Raw genomic sequence first — 18,718 nt, 5'->3', positions numbered from 1 at the left:
CATCCGTCTGGCTGTGAAGTGCAGTATTCGTGGCCGTCACGTGATATATGTTTTGTGTGACATTACCTGTCCGGCGTTCATCCGTCTGGCCGTGAAGTGCAGTATTCGTGGCCGTCACGTGATATATGTTTTGTGTGACATAACCTGCCCGGCGTTCATCCGTCTGGCTGTGAAGTGCAGTATTCGTGGCCGTCACGTGATATATGTTTTGTGTGACATTACCTGTCCGGCGTTCATCCGTCTGGCCGTGAAGTGCAGTGTTCGCTCCACGCCGTATAGAACGCAGTCTTCCAGCAGATGCAGGTCAAAATCCTACACACAAAAAAACTCTGTCAATTTATAGGACAAATATATCAAAACAGTGTAAAACGAGGACTTTCTCCACACAGAGAGCAGTCTAAGAGTACTCGGGGTCAACACGGCGGCGACTCGTCCCGGCTTGCGCACTTACATTGGAAGCTACAGGTTCTATCCTAAAGGTACTGCTGAACCAAGCAATAAGTAAAGAAAGCTTAGACGTCAGGGAAGTAATCTCCACGGCATGAATGGACTGATTGGCGTTAACAGTCCATGGTAGGTAGTTCACAGACTTCTCAAAACTTTTTAGTTTTTTAGAATTAAGAGATTTTAGTATTGTTTCTATCTAATTTGCGAACAGTGTGAAATTTTAACAGCTCACAAACTCTCCCGGTCCAAAAACGGGAAAGGATGGCCCGCCGAAGGTACCCCAAGCTCACTGTGTGTATGAATAAGTTATAGTAAACATATGAGATTGAAATAAGCCGTTCATTTTGCTACAAAATAAAATCGTAAAGCTCTCAAAAATATTCTGACCTGACAGAGGAGTCTTAAATATGATCTGGGTGAAATTTCAAGCCATTTAGGCCGGCATTTCGAGAGTTACGTTGTTCTGTTTCCCTTGTACATCTCTCTTATGTACAAGGGGAAACAGAACAACGTCACAGCGCGCGTTCCATCGTAGCCATAAAATAAAACGAGTTAATGCCTGTTTGCAGACAATACAGAGAGCAAATTGAATCAATGCACCTATCGGCACATACGGTAGGTAATGGCTTTGAAGCTTACCTCGCTTGCCATAATATTACAGACGGTAGAAAATTCCAAGGCGCTCAATAACTGGACGGATTCCCGCGCGGGCCTGGGCCTAACTGTGCTGTCAGCAGGCCCGGTCGCGCAGCAGCAATGTGACACAAGGCGGGAAAACCACTCCTGTAGAAAAACACAACAGCAATTATGTGATTGTATCGTACAGTACGCACACGCTTCCCAAAAACTGTCGCAGAAACGCAAATGCAAGAAGAGGTCAACTTAACTATTGTGGTATTGTAGATATACTAGACAACGAAATCGGCAACAATTTCTTGTGTAATCAGTTGAGCTTTACCTGGTCTATAGTGTAGTCCTTCATGGAAGACACTAGGTGCTGAGTCCTGGTTTCTGCTCCGTACGGCCGATGCTCTGTTTGCAGTATCCGGTGAACCAATGAGTGCAGTCTGGGATTCCTAGTGAGGACACAGGTTTTATCGTTTTCAACTCGTGAATGTTAAGCGAAGGGGGGGGGGGTTCCATGTCACTCAATCGTCTATAGTTTGATCGGGCACTTGTAAGGCTCATGTGCAGATAATACCGGTGAACCATTAAAAGTGTAAAGCATTCGTTAAACTTAGAGGATGGCGTAAAATACATTATGAGTTAAAAGTTCCAAGTAAGTCTACTATGTTGGGATGGATGAAAGAAAGCCTTTAAATTTTTTCATGATCACCAAGTTTGCTAAACAGTAATGGCTTGTCACTACATCCATAAAATCTAAGCTGAATGATGTAAAGTCTGAGTAACGTATTGTAAAAAATGTACATTACCTTTGAATTGATTTCTTAGACGCTAACAAATTACACACAGCAATGAGCTCTTGGTTAACTGTTTCTGAAGGAGAACCCTACAAACCAATACAACACTCTTTATTCTCAAAGATGGCCAAAAGGTATACCACTGAACCCATTATCAACCCCTTCACAAAAAGCTTAACTATCCTCTACTCTCCCCTCCCAAGTAAAAATGCCTTGAGCTGTAGGAGGTCTGCTTCTAGCCGTTTACAAATGCCCATCGATCCCCTATCCTCCCCTCCCATGTGAAAATACCTTGGTCTGTAGGAGGTCTGCTTCAAGCCGTTTACAAATGCCCATCAATCCCCTATCCTCCCCTCCCATGTTGAAATACCTTGGTCTGTAGGAGGTCTTCTTCTAGCCGTTTATAAATGCCCATCGATCCCCTATCCTCCCCTCCCATGTGAAAATAACTTGGTCTGTAGGAGGTCTGCTTCTAGCCGTTTATAAATGCCCATCGATCCCCTATCCTCCCCTCCCATGTGAAAATACCTTGGTCTGTAGGAGGTCTGCTTCTAGCCAGTTAAATTAATGCCCATCGATCCCCTATCCTCCCCTCCCATGTGAAAATACCTTGGTCTGTAGGAGGTCTGCTTCTAGCCAGTTAAATTAATGCCCATCGATCCCCTATCCTCCCCTCCAATGTGAAAATACCTTGGTCTGTGGAAGGTTTGCCTCTAGACGTTTACAAATGTTGTTCTCCACGAGACGTCTGATGGCCCGGCAGTGTGAATTGAGGAAGAACTCTGCCAGAATCTTTAACAGTAGACACGTTTGCGATGAATGAACTCCCACCAAACACCTCACCAAGCGCTTGGGGAACGACGTCTTTAGAGAGAACAATAAAACGATAGCGATTAATAGGTTGAGGTGCTTATAGTTTACAGAGTACGGTAGTTAGTTTTTGTAAAAAGAAAGGTATTAATCAACTATACAATTTTCACGGAAAATGATTTTTCTTGCTTTTGCTCTCTCCCAAAAACCACGCAAGTTCAATTACTTTAGGCTCAGGACGACCAGTTCAAGCTCCACCCCATTCCCCATTCCCCACCACCTAACACCGAACACGTGTTTCCTGGTACTCCTTGATACTGGTGCCTAGCGCACGCGTTTGCCACCGCCCCTGCCACCGCCACCGCCAAACACACACACATGACATGTATGTTTTACCTGAAGGTTCTTGGTACTGGTACCTAGCGCATGCGTAGCAATAAAGGTCTCCAACAAGACACGACTGCCGTCTGCACTGCCGTGAAGAGTTCTGGGAAAAGCGAAGAAGGTTCATGAAAAGGGCACTCTAACCAGTGACTTACATTGAGACACCAATACAATATATCTAACTCGTGTGAGAGAAACACACTATTAACAATTACGAATAAGGATTTCTGATAGGGAGGTAGCTTTTTTTCATTGCTTGGTATTATGCTGCCAGTCCAATTGGTGTCCTCAACGTCATTGTTCCTTTTAGCCAATATTTTTATGGCTAGAGTTTCTAGCTTGCTCTATTTTTTTAAGGAGGGGGGAGGGAGGGGGTTGTTACCGACCCGACAAATATAAAATGGTCGGTCCAAGACTATAGAGGGTGCGTAGTCTACCTGATGAGTCTGGTGATGGGTGGCTCGTCATCCAGTCGTACCATGTCTTCTAGGGAAGTCTGAAGCAACACGGCGGCCTCCGTCATACTGGAACCCGGATGTGCCTGAAGATAGCCAAGAGTCCGGGAAAAATTCCGTTAAAGAGGCAGTGTCATGGTAAGACGTTTGCAATAGCCCGTACTCAATGAATTTCAGTCAAATTCTAATATTGACTTATGAGCCTTTGGCTAATGTGGGAGAATTTAATTCAAAGGAAATGGCCACTAACTGTCAATAAACAAAGTTTTCAATAAAATATTGCATATTATTTCCAAAAGGCATCGACAGTTTAACTTTTTGTAGACAATTAAAAGCCTAAAATAAACACTAACTCCAGACATGCGCAGTACCATGACGCTGCCCCTTTAAAATCATGGCCCTTCACTACTCCTAGAATTCGCTCCTGTGAAAATTACTCACCCCCAGCTTAGTCCCAGGAGGTGTTACCTGGTTTCCTGTGCTCGAAGATGAACCGGGGAACAGCTTGGGGTCTGGGATGAGCCGTTTTACCGACCATAGGAAACCTGTTCAGAACCCCCAGAAACGCCTTGAACTGGCTGACTCACCTCTTCCTTGTCCATAAGGAGATCACAGTACAGTAGTATGGCACCCTGACGGACGGTCTCGCGGTTCATGGTTGACTCCCCTACGGAACCAAGCAAGCATGGACACTGAAAACATTTCAGTTATTTAACGCATGTCAATCCCCCATTTTGCCACTACGTGGCTACCCCAGAAGAAGTCTTGATGTTGAAACTGCAACTACTCCTCCGTTATTCAAGTGGGTCCCCAAAACTTTTTATCATTTTAGGTAACTTTTGCTAGCATGAATGTTATTTTCTCTATAACTAAGACATTTGGAGATGAATGGGTCACTCTCCACTCTAAAAAAGAATAAATGGAATAAATTTTGATTGAAGGAAGAGAAATTTTGAGCTTCTGGACATTGTTTTGAGTGTCCGCGAAGTAAAGCAAACGGCGGTAAACTAGTAAGTAATTAGATAGACTTAGTTAATATATAATATCTATAAAATCTAAGAAAAAAACTTCGTATTTTCTGTGTGTTTTGAGACTACGGGGACGAGCAACATTTCATACAATTTATTTTTATTTCTATTTAGAGTAACATCACAGTTTTGAAATTGTAATGACGAACCTGTTTTGTCTTCTGATGAACAGGTTCCAATCAGGTTATACCAGTACGACAAGTCAGCGTAGCCTATCGACTGAAGTACTTTGCACCACTGCAACACGCTCAAGGGGTGGGTGGGGATGATTTTGTTAACAGTTTTGCAGATCTCTGGGATGATGGGGTGAGTGGGGGAGCTGTGGCAAAGTAATGCAGTAGCCTGGGTGATACGCGGGTAACGTTCTGTAAGATAAAATGACAGAAAAGTGGAACTTAAATACCACTGTTGGATCGTTCGGCGTGGATACACCTACGAGGTCTGTGCAAATTATGTACGGCGAGACTAAAATTCAGATCAAAACATATAATTCTTTGCAAAACACATAAATGATGAACTGGTTAAAATTAGCGAACTGCCTGACCAGGAAGGAAGTGCTTACCCTATGTCATTGGTTATTTTAATCGGTTACCTACTTGACATAATTATAAGTGTCCTGACAGCTTGTGGTAAATCACTGGTAGCTTTACTCGGTTACTCACTTGACATAAACACATGAGTGGTAAAAAGGATGAGACTAGTGAACTGCTTGACCAGGAAAAAAAGTGTCCTGATAGCTTACCATATATCAGTGGTAGCTTTGATCGGTTACTTACTTGACATAAACTTGTGAGTGGTGAACAGGGTGAGACTAGTGAACTGCTTGACCAGGAAAAAAAGTATCCTGATAGCTTACCATATGTCAGTGGTAGCTTTGATCGGTTACTTACTTGACATAAACACATGAGTGGCGAACAGGGTGAGACTGGTGAACTGTTTGACCAGGAAGGAAGTGTCCTGATAGCTTGTGGTAAATGCCATGTTAGAGAAGCGGACGATGCGAGAAGACGTGATGTGTGTCACGTGCAGCATGAATAACCCAAATAGCTGCAACACAAATGTAAGGAGACTCTATCAAGTCAATATTTAGCTTCTTCTAATTAGCTTCTTCTTCTACATCTTCAAGATCTTCCTTCTAGACTGTATCAAAACCCAAATAATCAAATCAATTCTCAACGTCTAGAGTTTGAAAACCTATTAACGCCTTGATTTTGGGTCAATGGAATGGGGTTTCCCTGGGTACCAGAGGCTCGGGCTCCAAGGCGTGTCTGTAAACAAGTGAAGCTCGAGCCTCTGGCAGCCAGGGTAGTATCAGGGGAGGGGGGATAGGTAACATACAAAGAGCAATCAATCATACAAAATAGGGGAGATCCCTAAAGCAGGGGAAAACCTGCCAATGTCTAAAATAAAAGCATTCAAAGATGTTAGGCGTAGTTTTAAGCATCTTGTTTTGAATCATGAATACTATAGTGACATAACAATTGGTGTACCTGCGCAGGTGAGGCCTGGTCATCATTAGTGTCAATCATCTCATTGGGGGAGGAGTCTAGACTGTCGTCCACAATGCCCTGCAGGCAGTCTAGCTTGATGTTCATCTGGCTGATGCGGGAGAGTAGCTGCTCCTCGGTGATGTTAGCCGCGACAGTATGCAGCAGAACGAGAACCATACTGAGCCAGCGCTCAAGAGTCAGCAGCTCACCCTGTCAAGTGATGGGAACGGTCATAGTTTATCATTAACTTCACAAAAGAAAAATTTCGAAGCTAAAACATTTTGTCAAGAAGATTGTGCTATGTGTGTGGGGAGGGGGACACAAGATGATCAAGTCTCTTCTTCATTTTGGGAAATTCCTAAAGAAAGGTTTTAAGGCAGGCATTAAATAACAATGAGTACTAATAAGCGTTGGCTCCCACATAAGTAACTCTTATTGACTCCACCACTTTTCGATCATTTCAAGCTTTAAGACCCGTGCAAACAGCCCCAACATTACTGACGAAACTCTGTCGAGACGCTGGCCCAAGAATTCTGGTGCTGTTTGAAAACCTTGTTGGAAAGTGCTGGATGATGTCAGAGGTGTTTGCAAGGGGCTTTAGGGGATCTACTTACAAGATGCACAGGGATTAAGAGACACTGGCACAGCGTAAAAACACCGTGTTGGGAAGTGCTGGATGTGATGTCGGAGCAGTTTGCATGGGACTTGAGGGAGTCGACTTACCAGATGCACCGGGAAGAAGAGAGTCTTCAAAAGAACATCCGCGGGATGCAGAGCGACTTCCGACACAGACTGGAAGAGCGTACGTAATGCATCTAGCCCAAAGCTAGTCCCCACCAATGCCTGTATAACATTTTAGAAATGTAAAGATTTTTAAACACTGGTAAAGCATGATGCAGTTATCCAATAGATATGTGAAGAAAAGTGATAGCGTGGAATTAATCGCTGCAACTGTCCTATGTATGTAAGGCTCCTAACAGCGTGCTTTTAACGCCTTGTCAATGATAGCGTAGAATTAAAGGCTGCAGGTGCATAAATTGCTAGTATAATCACATATAAAGTGGTTATATCGGGTGCTCAACTCTCAACTGGTATTTAAAAGAGATGTCTCTTACTATCGTCTGCAGCTGTGCGATAACCTGTCAGCAATAGCGAGGTATTGTCAGGAATACTTTTCATGCGATATATGAGGTTCCAAAAGTGTGTTATCACCTGGTACCGTTGTGCTCTGGATATGTTTAGTCAGTGTGGTTTTAACGGATGCAATTGTGAGTGAAATATGTTACGTCATTGATAGCGTGGTATTACCGGCTCCAGTTGTGCATTTTTTTCGGTGTGGTTTTACCAGGTATATTTGCTTATATGCGAGGTCTCTAAAGTATTATTTCCGACAGTAATCGTGCGTTGTTTCTTTAATGTTGTGATTCTACCAGATACGTTTGTTCACTGAACATGTCAGGTAATGCTGTGTTATTGCCGGCTCCTGATGCTCTCACAAGATCTCATACCTGCTGTTTGGCGAGTAAAGGTAGCAGCATGTCGATCACTTGTCGAGACAACTTCTTCCACTTCTCCTCATCCTCGCGCTGGTAACACTGCAGGACCATGGATAGCATCTCAAGAACCTAGCAAGCGCAGCAGCCATGTAAGGCTACAGTCAACACATGGCACATATAATGGAAGGACGTAAATAAGCTAATGGCTCAATGCTCCTTTACATAATTCCTTGTGTCCCCTAGGGCAGATAAAACACCTTGGCATGTTCTACAAGCTATAGAAGCATAGACATCACCACCTGACCCTTAGATCTGCCTCATTCAGGATACACCTCCATACTAGCTAACCTAGGCATGTTGTACAAGCCGTAGAAGCATAGACACCACCACTTCATGTCCCGCCCTATACGGGACACAGAGAGCCCCTCTAGCTTACCTCGGCATGTTGTACAAGCCGTACAAGCATAGACACCACCACTCCATTTCCCGCCCTATACGGGACACAGAGCCCCTCTAGCTTACCTCGACATGTTGTAAAAGCCGTAGAAGCATAGACACCACCACTCCATGTTCCGCCCTATACGGGACACAGAGCCCCTCTAGCTTACCTCGGCATGCTGTACAAGCCGTACAAGCATAGACACCACCACTCCATTTCCCGCCCTATACGGGACACAGAGCCCCTCTAGCTTACCTCGGCATGTTGTAAAAGCCGTAGAAGCATAGACACCACCACTTCTCGCTGAGTCTCAACCTCCTTGGCCGTGTCTGCGCGTGCTGATGTGCGCAGTGTGAATAAGTCGTGCGCGATTGGTTGGAGGGCCGGGATGGCTGAAGAAGATGATTGAATATCACACAGAGAGTTTTCAAAATTGGTAAAAGAATTGCTTTGACAATATACTACACGGTGGAGCAGGGGTCAAAACCTTTTTTACCACTGGTGACAACCACTCGTGACAACCACTCGTGACAAAACCACTGGTGACAACCACTCGTGACAACCACTCGTGACAAAACCACTGGTGACAACCACTCGTGACAAAACCACTCGTGACAAAACCACTGGCGACAAACACTTGTAAAAACCACTCGTGACAACCACTCGTGAAGAACACAAGCGTCTTGAAAACTTTTCGTAACAATAATTAACGTTGATAAGTTACAGCCAAATTTGTTGTTGCGCGACCGCGGCGAATCCAAAATCCTTATCCCGTTTGGGAATAGCACGTAGTCAGACAAAAGCTTTGAGGGCGGTTTGTCTGGTTTTGATTGTTTTGTTTGGTTGACTAACGAGCTAATTATGGATTCTGGGAGGTCGCGCAACGGCTATAAGAGGCCATTAAAAAAAAAAGAAAAATATGTGCTCATAACTCAACGCTTGATCATAAATCCGAAATGTAGAGACATTGTTCGGGTCTTGGTAAGATCTTTCCTCCACGTTTATTACATTGAGCAACATTTTCCAGGGAAGAAATTAACAGAATACCACTCGTGACAATTGGCTTTTATTCAAAAGCAATTGATCCGAATCAAACCAAACTCATATAGATGGAGGTCCTTAGTAAGATCTTTCATGCACATTAATTACATTGAGATCGCACTAATTTCCAGGAAGAAATTAATAGAATACCACTCGTGACAATTGGCTTTATTTCGATAGCAATTGATCCGAATCAAACCAAACTCATACAGATGAAGGGACTTCACGAAGTCGCGTATTAGGATTTGATCTAAGGATTTAATTACACAAATACTTTTCATGTTTATGGTATGACATTTCTTTCCTGCTTCGAAAAATCTAAGCTGCTGATAAATGCCGACAACAAACTTATAATTGTTAAACAATGAAGCAAATTAATAATTACGCTATTTTTTATAGTGCTTAAGTATTGAGTTAAATTGTACGTTTGTATCTAATAAGCGATTGAGAAAAAGCCTATGTGTAATGGAAGAAAATTATTGTCACGAACGGTCTTCAAACAGTAGCTGTCAAACGAGAGGTTTTGTCACGAGTGGTTGTCATGAGTGGTTGTCACGAGTGGTTGTCACCAGTGGTTGTCACGAGTGGTTGTCACGAGTGGTTGTCACCAGTGGTTGTCACGAGTGGTTGTCACGAGTGGTTGTCACCAGTGGTTGTCACGAGTGGTTGTCACGAGTGGTTGTCACATGTGGTTGTCACCAGTGGTTGTCACCAATGGTAAAAAACGTTTTGAGTCTAGTAGACACGGTGCCCAGAATAAAGACCTTGGAATTGCTTGGAATTGTAAGTTATCATAACACGTCTTGTGGGTAACTGCCGACGGAACATATTATGTCAATGCCATCAATAATACAAAATGTCCAAGAAAACTGGTACTGACGAATTAATGTTTCTTTGTTTAATAGCACCACACAGTTGTCAGTATATAATTATTTCTGGCGGAACTTTGCTACTATTTCTGGTCCAAAAATGACACAATTATTCGAATAAACAAAAAGTCAACAAAAGATTATTTGAACCCTGTTTCTGTTATATGGGCATCTCCTATAAAACAGGGTGTATACCGACGCCTACATTATAACAATACCACTCACCAAGGGGAATATTTTATATCGTACAATGCAATTTGATTCACCATTAAAGTGGTCACAAACTGTCATATAAACGGAATAAATACACATAAATGGATCGAACCAATATTCTTCGTGCAAGGTGTTTCAAAGACCCATACAGCTATTTCACAAAAGGTTGTCAGTGCAAATGGCATATTCAAATCCATATTCTTCGAGACACATTGTTACGTTCGGTCGTAGAACTGCCATTTGCCAATCGCCATTTACACTGACAACCTTTAATGAAATAGGTGTATACAATAAAGGACGAAAAAAAATGTTTATCGTACCGTGCGTTTTGGCGGACTGGCCGCTCGCCATGATACCATCACAGAGCTGGATCACCTTAGCCATCCCTACGATAGCCTTGGCCTGGTTAAACTTGGGCTGGTAGCAGTCGTAGGATAGTAGGACCAGGAACTGGAACACATACGGTAGAAACGTGTCGCAGTCTCTGAAATTGAAAAGGGCAAAAAGTAAGCATCAGCGGGCCTCAGTATGCCAAAGTCCTGCGCTAGTGAGAATACACTTTCTTGTGTTCTTGTCTTGTGGAAAGCCGCGTTATCTTTTAAAGGTGCAAAAACCTAGTCCTGTATTTTGGCAATTGTGAATCCCTTATTATCTCGGATAAGGACATTAAGCTAGAGGTCACGTCTTTAACTGCACTTTTTAAACCTGTATTAGGGGCGTAAATGGACCGCTTGGGACGCTGGTCGGTGCAAGCATCCTCACAATACGAAGTGTGTAGAGGGGCCAATAGGACATTTAGTCATCGGGCTTTCTAGTTTCATGATTTTACCATGTATCATGATGTTAATTTGCTATATTAAAAAACACTTGAGGTAATTCCCTTGAAATAGTTCTACAACCCAGAATTTTTCAAAACTTGGAATAAACAATATGGAAGTTAAGGGCTTTCAAAAAATGTTATAAAAAATGGGGGTAACCGACCTCGTTTTCACAACATAGGAGCGTACTTTTGACACGTTTTTACTGGTCGCGCGAGGAAAAATCACAACTCTAGATTTTCAAAAGTAGTGCCTATAGTCTTGAAAAAAAAAGGTCTGTTTGTCGAGCTGCCCAAATCCGATCTCCTAAACAAAAAAACGTAGTAGTAAACGTTCAAAACAAATCACATTTCAAGAGATCTCACTAAAAGACACTGTTTTCGCCACTATTCATACGGTAAAAAGCGCCATTTTGAACTATTTTTACGGCTTTTAAGATTAAAAAAACAAAACTTCTGCAACCCAACTTTTTTTCTTCTTTCAGTATATCATTTTTCCGTATATATTTAACTATTTGAGCAAATGGGGGTAACCGACGTTTTTCTGTCAAAGCGATTTTAAGTAAAAAACGCGCGCCTTTTGCTGTGTTTTCTTGTACAACTTTTGCGCGCGCGCATTTAATACTGGAAAATTCGAACAAACAGCGCGCGCCACTATGCGCAGAAGGGGTGCGCAGTGCAATTCAAGGGAATTACCTTAATTAAGCAACCCTACAACAACCACAACTCTGGGTATTTTATCATCTAGCTTTTTTTTCAAGAAAGCATCATTACATAATAACCTTAAAGGTTCGCCCCCCCCCCCCCCCCCCATTTTTCAGGAGTGATTTATGGTTATTGAAGTGTGACTTTGTTGTCATATAACTTTGTTGATCGATACCTGAACTGTCCTAAGCATACAGTATGTTACAGACTCACCTGATTTGTCCAGCGTCCACATACTCAAACTGCTTCTGAACGTACGAGATAAAAACCTGAAAAAAATCAATTTAAATGTCATACGACAGAAAACGGTCTCACAAAAAAATGAACTGGTCAGAAGGGAGAAAGGTGCGCTAGGAATTGAGATCAACTTTCAGTGCCTCTACAAGAGTTGAGTCTGTGTTAACTTGGTCAGCGTTAAGAAATGTGTGCTATGAAGCCGTGTGCAGAGGTGTGACTGGATCGGATTTGAGCCTGCTCTTACCTGGTCAGCGTCGAGCAGTGCATAATTGACACGTAGCTTGATGAGCTGAGCCAGCAGACTGAGCACCTGTTGCTGTAACGTCGCGCATGCGCTGAGGGTGTACTCCTTGAGTGCTCGAATGACAAGAGGCTCAAACAACCGAATAAACGAATGAATAGGGGAACCCTGTGGATACAGAGCGTTTCGAAGGTTGAAATTAGTTAAAGGGGCAGTGTCATGGTTATAGCTTTGCAATAGCTCTCTGGCCCGGACACAATGAATTTCAGTCAAATTCGTATATTGAATTATGAGCCTAATATTGACTTACATGTGGGATACTTTAATTCAAAGAAAATAACCACAAACTGTCAATAAACATAGTTTTCAATAAAATATTTTAACAAGGCATTGACAACTTTAAGTTCAACTGTTTGTAGACAATTAAAAGGCTACAATAAACACTGACTCCAGACATGTGCAGAACCATCACGCTGCCCCTTTAAGATACAAGTAATTGACAGTTTGGTTAATTTTCGTTATTGGCCTTGTAATCATGTTGTAATTTACCTTGTCTAGTTTGACAGCGGGACGAATAAGAGATCCAGATCTTTTACGGAACTTCTTGAAGAAGCTTCCAAGGCCCCTTGAGGAAAACGTGTCAGAATGTTAAAAAAATAAAAAAGGCCGTTGCGAACGACACAAAGTTGAGGGGCTTTCAGTAGAAGTAAGATAAGTATGTGAGTGCCAAAATTTGGGAGAGGCAAAAATCGAATTAGACGAGATAAATTTCCTTTGCATGAATCAGGATATTTTAAATCGATAATTCGGCTCTCGGTTATCAACTCTTACTTATTCAAAACAAACACACTATTTGGGAAAATAAATTAGGGCAAAAATTCCGGAGGGTCGGGTTGCTCAGAGGGGAATCTATCTAAGGGTTGTATGTATCTTTTCTGGGATAACATACATTCCAAACATAAGACCCGGTTAATTGGGCTAGCTGTTGAAAGTAAACTTGCAATTGAAAAGCCTACTCACTTTTTTATCGATCCCTCAGTCTCTTCCTCCTTAAAGCTCTTTTCGAGCGTCGCACGGAAGTCTTCCAATGGCTGCACAAAGCAGCCATAGTAAAGTCCGCTGCCCGTGCTATTTACTCGCTCTGCGGGCTTAGGGGGTAATGTGACTTGTGAGTCTGCAAGGCATTCTGGGTAAATCGGGGATTGCACGAGCTCAGGTTGACTGACTGCGTTGATACCAAACATGGCGCGAAGAAGCTGGAAGAGTCAAGTGGAGTCACGTTTTAAAGCGACAACAACAAGGAAACCGAAGCTGACACTGTATTTATGCGCCCATATTTCCCATGTCCAGCGGTGGCACCTTATCTTACCCGTAGATCCTTCATATATGGTTCACTATAGCAATGGTTAGGGATGAATATGAATGACCGACCATCTTACCTGCTGCACGCTAAGAAAGGCTTTGCAAGGCTCGACCTTGGCGCAGGCTTGAAGATATCCAAGAATCTCCTCCACGTGCTTAAGCAAACAACAAAAGAATCACTAAGTGCGCTATTAGGGCGCTCCTAAAAGGGAGGCATCACTAAGGTTTCTCTGTAATATCAGGTAATATAGTCAATTATACTTTTCATCATTTTCGCGACGTCAAGATTCTGCAATTTGTGGAATGCCGATATTTCACGACACTTCATTTTCGCGATTTCGCAACTTTTGTGAAAAAAAACTATAATATAAATATGAAAACAGGTCAATCTATTTTTGCGATTTTGGCATACTTTATTATGCTAATTAAAATGACGCCAAGATAAAATTGTAATAAGGTAGGTGTTTCTTAGTAGAACTGTCAAGTTCGAAAACAGCGTTGTAAGGGAGAGTCAAAACGGGTATTTCAAAAGTCGGTCGTTGGTAGACCTGTCTACGAGAGTGTCCGTTAACCGATAGAAAAATATCATTGAGGACACAGCGTTGTAAGGGAGAGTCAAAACGGGTATTTCAAAAGTCGGTCGTTGGTAGACCTGTCTACGAGAGTGTCCGTTAACCGATAGAAAAATATCATTGAGGACACAACGTTGTAAGGGAGAGTCACAACGGGTATTTCAAAAGTCGGTCGTTGGTAGACCTGTCTACGAGAGTGTCCGTTAACCGATAGAAAAATAGAAAAATTTCATTGAGGACACAGGGGCGGACCCAGCATTTCAAAATCTCCCGTTTCAGAACCTCCCGTCCCTCGGGCATTTATTTTCTTCAAACAAAGTGACTCTTCAAATTTTTTTACTGATTTTTTGTACTGGATATCAAACCCCCCCCCCGGTATCCCCCCGGGACATTACTGAACATTACTGAACGCACCTTTCCGATGTCCGAGAATGCTGTCACTTCCAAGAATTTGGACAGGACCTCAAGTGTAGCACGCAAAAAGTTGACAAACTTGTCATGTGGAGTTGACATAAGGGTGACCTAAAAAGAGAAAAAGGATAAGACATAAGGGTGACCTTAAAAGACAAAAAGGATAAGACATAAGGGTGACCTAAAAGACAAAATGGATAAAACATAAGGGTGACCTAAAAAGAGAAAAAGGATAAGACATAAGGGTGACCTAAAAAGACAAAAAGGATAAGACATAAGGGTGACCTAAAAAGAGAAAAAGGATAAGACATAAGGGTGACCTAAAAAGACAAAAAGGATAAGACATAAGAGTGACCTAAAAAGACAAAAATGATAAGACATAAGGGTGACCTAAAAAGAGAAAAAGGATAAGACATAAGGGTGACCTAAAAAGACAAAAAGGATAAGACATAAGGGTGACCTAAAAGACAAAATGGATAAGACATAAGGGTGACCTAAAAAGAGAAAAAGGATAAGACATAAGGGTGACCTAAAAAGACAAAAAGGATAAGACATAAGGGTGACCTAAAAAGAAAAAAAAGGATAAGACATAAGGGTGACCTAAAAAGACAAAAAGGATAAGGCAAAAGGGTGACCTAAAAAGACAAAAAGGATAAGACATAAGGGTGACCTAAAAAGAGAAAAAGGATAAGACATAAGGGTGACCTAAAAAGAGAAAAAAGATAAGACATAAGGGTGACCTAAAAAGACAAAAAGGATAAGACATAAGGGTGACCTAAAAAGACAAAAAGGATAAGACATAAGGGTGACCTAAAAAGACAAAAAGGATAAGACATAAGGGTGACCTAAAAAGAGAAAAAGGATAAGACATAAGAGTGACCTAAAAAGACAAAAAGGATAAGACATAAGGGTGACCTAAAAAGACAAAAAGGATAAGACATAAGGGTGACCTAAAAAGACAAAAAGGATAAGACATAAAGGGTGACCTAAAAGACAAAATGGATAAGACATAAGGGTGACCTAAAAAGAGAAAAAGGATAAGACATAAGGGTGACCTAAAAAGACAAAAAGGATAAGACATAAGGGTGACCTAAAAAGAGAAAAAGGATAAGACATAAGGGTGACCTAAAAAGACAAAAAGGATAAGGCAAAAGGGTGACCTAAAAAGACAAAAAGGATAAGACATAAGGGTGACCTAAAAAGACAAAAAGGATAAGACATAAGGGTGACCTAAAAAGACAAAAAGGATAAGACGAAAGGGTGACCTAAAAAGGCAAAAAGGATAAGACAAAGGGGTGACCTAAAAAGCAAAAAGGATAAGACAGCATCAGCAGAAAATCGCGCTGTGCCGAAGTGAATGGAGTTCGGGGGAAGAAAACAAGCGGCTAATGATGCTCATTCGAAGACACTGGGTACGATGAGAAAAGCATCAACCTTCCACGTTATGTATGCTAAGACCATAACAAACCGCCGTATTCATTGTTCTGGTACGAGATCACGACAGATTGGGCTTTTTGATTATTTTCAAACAGACTGTTATATGTAGTAATAGTATTGAACAAGATAAACTTTCACTGATATCACATAAGTCGGACAAAGGATCGTAAGGTCACTATTCACGAGGGGAGGGGTGTGGAGGGTAGGGTGTACATACCTGGTAATTGTGGTGCGTCCCTCGAATGACGTCATACAGCTTCATGTAGTGTGAAGACTGGTGAAACGTGCCGATATTGCTCTTAGGGGGAGGGGGATGGGGAGGTGTTTGTTCAGTGTCAGGGGCTGGCGATGCGCTTGTTTTGCTTGGTGATTTTTCGGGCGTATTGGCGAGGTCGGCTTCTGACATTGCACGCTTTGATTTTAGCAGCCGCTTGGGAACGGCAGTTACGGAGGGTGATGTCACAACCCCAGCGGGGGAGGAGTGTGGAGTGGCAACGCCAGGAACAGGGCTTTGGCTAGATGGTTTGTCTTTGTCTTTGTTTTGTCCCGGGAAGCTCAGCTAGGACAGAAACGAATGCGATTAAGAAGCTGCTTCTGCGATCATATAAATTCAGATAAAGAGAAAAGGAAGATAGGCTTTACCTTGAAGGAATGTGCACCTGGCACATTACCATCAATCACGTGAGCATATATATTTAATATCCTGTGAAAAGACAGAAAACAGTAGATCAACTAATCGACGCGACAGAACCACGAGCCATATGTGACAGAATGACTACATTACGACAGATCCACGAGCCATGTGCGACAGAATGACGACCACATTACGACAGATCCACAAGCCATATGCGACAGAATGACGACTACATTACGACAGACCCACGAGCCATGTGCGACAGAATGACGACCACATTACGACAGATCCACAAGCCATATGCGACAGAATGACGACTACATTACGACAGATCCACAAGTCATATGCGTCAAAATGACGACTACATTACGACAGACCCACGAGCCATGTGCGACAGAATGATAACCACATTATGACAGAACCACGAGCCATGTGCGACAGAATGACGACCAAATTATGACAGATCCACGAGCCGTGTGCGACAGAATGACGACCACATTATGACAGAACAACGAGCCGTGTGCAACAGAAGGACAAAAGCCCCTCGACAGATCCATGATTCATTTGCGACAGAATGACGAAAAAAATGATGTAAAACGATCACTGCTTTTTAAGTGAACGATCACTGCTTTATAAGGGAACACATCACGTTGATTACATCAACAAGGATTAAAGTGTGGTCAAAAAACACTGTTGACACTCTAGAGAAAGGTATGCTAGCGAATATAATAAGGGGCAGTGAGGAGGAGGCGTAGGGGAGGGCTGGGACATACTTGACAAGGTGATTGACGAGTTTCTCCGCCACAGGGGCAAGTGTTAGATCAGCAAACGGGTTCCATGACTCCATGGCAGGGCTAGACTCCTCTTGAGGGAGACCTGCATGGAGCTTGAGACTGGCTTGCACCCCTGAACAACCAATGCCAAATAGCAGCTGCCCAGAAAGCTACGGACACAAGGTATGAGACATGAGTAGAGCGATAGAAAGATACTCCCATCCCAAGGAGACAGAAGTTAGGCGTTAGGAAGGAATATATATCCCCTTTCTCCATACATCTAGAACGTGGTAGAACCAATGATATTTGTGTTATATTATAAATGTCCTGCTAGCTCATGCATTTTTCGACACAATACCGCTAGAAGGTGTATCTTCTTGTATTGCAACTACAACACACTGTGTCCGGTAGTTGACCATCTTTCGCATCACTCACAGAATCTAGATCATGAATACCCTTCAGATTCCCTTCAGTTTCTTTTATAAACAGAAAACCAACCACACACCTTCTCCAAAAACAGTTGAGTCACTCTCTCCAAAATAAATGTTAACGTACCAGCAGAAGATTTTGGTGGGCATTCAGATCGTATCCAAGCCATGATGACGTCACACATGCTACAGCCAATGAGAGCGGACCTCCTCCTCCAGTACACGTCATACTAGGGCTACCAGGCCTTGGGGGCGAACCAGAGCTGGTGAAGTACGGGGAGACTGGGCTATGACAGTGCTGACCCACGCTACAGCCCCAGGCCCCAGGGAGTGTTGAGACTGGGTAGGACTGGGACAGAGTGTAGAGAAGGTGGATGCAGCCAACCTGGTGAAGGGTGGAAAGCTGGCGAGTTCACGTGACCGTTGGATTATGACAGAACATTAGTAAGAATGATAGTGGCGATAACCATTGCAAAATAAACATAGCTGCACTGTCAGTGCTCTCTGTCATTTCTGATATATGTACGCTTCATAGAAATGAGGGCTCATATACCTAATTTTCCTTGTTTGAATCTATGTATAACATGTATTTATTATTAAAAAGTCGTATTTGGGCACCAAACGTCAGTCTCATTAATGTCTTGTTGTTGTCTTCACTAATGACGTCGTACCGTTAAGTACTTGGACGTGGAGTGACCGAGCGTCTCAGTGGCTAAGGAGACCAAACGAGACACACTCGGTTCCAGGCTAGGCTTTGAACGAGGTGGACCACTCAACACAGGGTTCCCATATGTGTTGCCAGACAAGGAATCTAAACAATGAAAAGAAATGGAGGCTGTTATTCAATTATTCATACAAGAGAAGAGGCATTCAAATCATTTACTCACGGACTGTATACTCGGCACTCTGCACAACTGCATTTTGACGTTTGTCTCCAGTACAGAACAGGAGACGAGGAACCAGGCTAGGGTAGATGAAAATAGATCAATAATCAATTTCAAATTCTCC

The 18,718-nt window shown here is 42.6% G+C and overlaps 1 protein-coding gene across 1 annotated transcript in view; it reads right to left on the bottom strand.

Moving 5' to 3' along the window:
- Positions 1–18,718, bottom strand: part of LOC5521364 (huntingtin) — a 54,195-nt gene that overhangs the window by 25,895 nt on the left and 9,582 nt on the right. Inside the window, exons 18-44 of the mRNA XM_048728541.1 lie at positions 18,598–18,674; positions 18,382–18,521; positions 17,838–18,095; positions 17,283–17,452; positions 16,518–16,578; positions 16,093–16,434; positions 14,442–14,549; positions 13,533–13,610; positions 13,114–13,349; positions 12,643–12,718; positions 12,097–12,261; positions 11,829–11,884; positions 10,414–10,577; positions 8,226–8,362; positions 7,544–7,660; positions 6,759–6,878; positions 6,036–6,245; positions 5,436–5,592; positions 4,695–4,910; positions 4,105–4,184; positions 3,500–3,603; positions 3,075–3,165; positions 2,559–2,732; positions 1,881–1,957; positions 1,406–1,523; positions 1,087–1,230; positions 223–312 (exon numbers count right to left, since the gene is read on the bottom strand). Of these exons, the coding sequence (XP_048584498.1) occupies positions 223–312; positions 1,087–1,230; positions 1,406–1,523; positions 1,881–1,957; positions 2,559–2,732; positions 3,075–3,165; positions 3,500–3,603; positions 4,105–4,184; positions 4,695–4,910; positions 5,436–5,592; positions 6,036–6,245; positions 6,759–6,878; positions 7,544–7,660; positions 8,226–8,362; positions 10,414–10,577; positions 11,829–11,884; positions 12,097–12,261; positions 12,643–12,718; positions 13,114–13,349; positions 13,533–13,610; positions 14,442–14,549; positions 16,093–16,434; positions 16,518–16,578; positions 17,283–17,452; positions 17,838–18,095; positions 18,382–18,521; positions 18,598–18,674 (3,766 nt within the window). The remainder of the gene's footprint in view (positions 1–222; positions 313–1,086; positions 1,231–1,405; positions 1,524–1,880; positions 1,958–2,558; positions 2,733–3,074; positions 3,166–3,499; positions 3,604–4,104; positions 4,185–4,694; positions 4,911–5,435; positions 5,593–6,035; positions 6,246–6,758; positions 6,879–7,543; positions 7,661–8,225; positions 8,363–10,413; positions 10,578–11,828; positions 11,885–12,096; positions 12,262–12,642; positions 12,719–13,113; positions 13,350–13,532; positions 13,611–14,441; positions 14,550–16,092; positions 16,435–16,517; positions 16,579–17,282; positions 17,453–17,837; positions 18,096–18,381; positions 18,522–18,597; positions 18,675–18,718) is intronic.

The sequence above is a fragment of the Nematostella vectensis genome, chromosome 6 (assembly GCF_932526225.1).
Source record: "Nematostella vectensis chromosome 6, jaNemVect1.1, whole genome shotgun sequence".
In the NCBI taxonomy this organism is placed as follows: domain Eukaryota; kingdom Metazoa; phylum Cnidaria; class Anthozoa; order Actiniaria; family Edwardsiidae; genus Nematostella; species Nematostella vectensis.
Note: the sequence above shows the minus strand (reverse complement) of the source record. Positions and strands in the feature narration are given on the sequence as shown.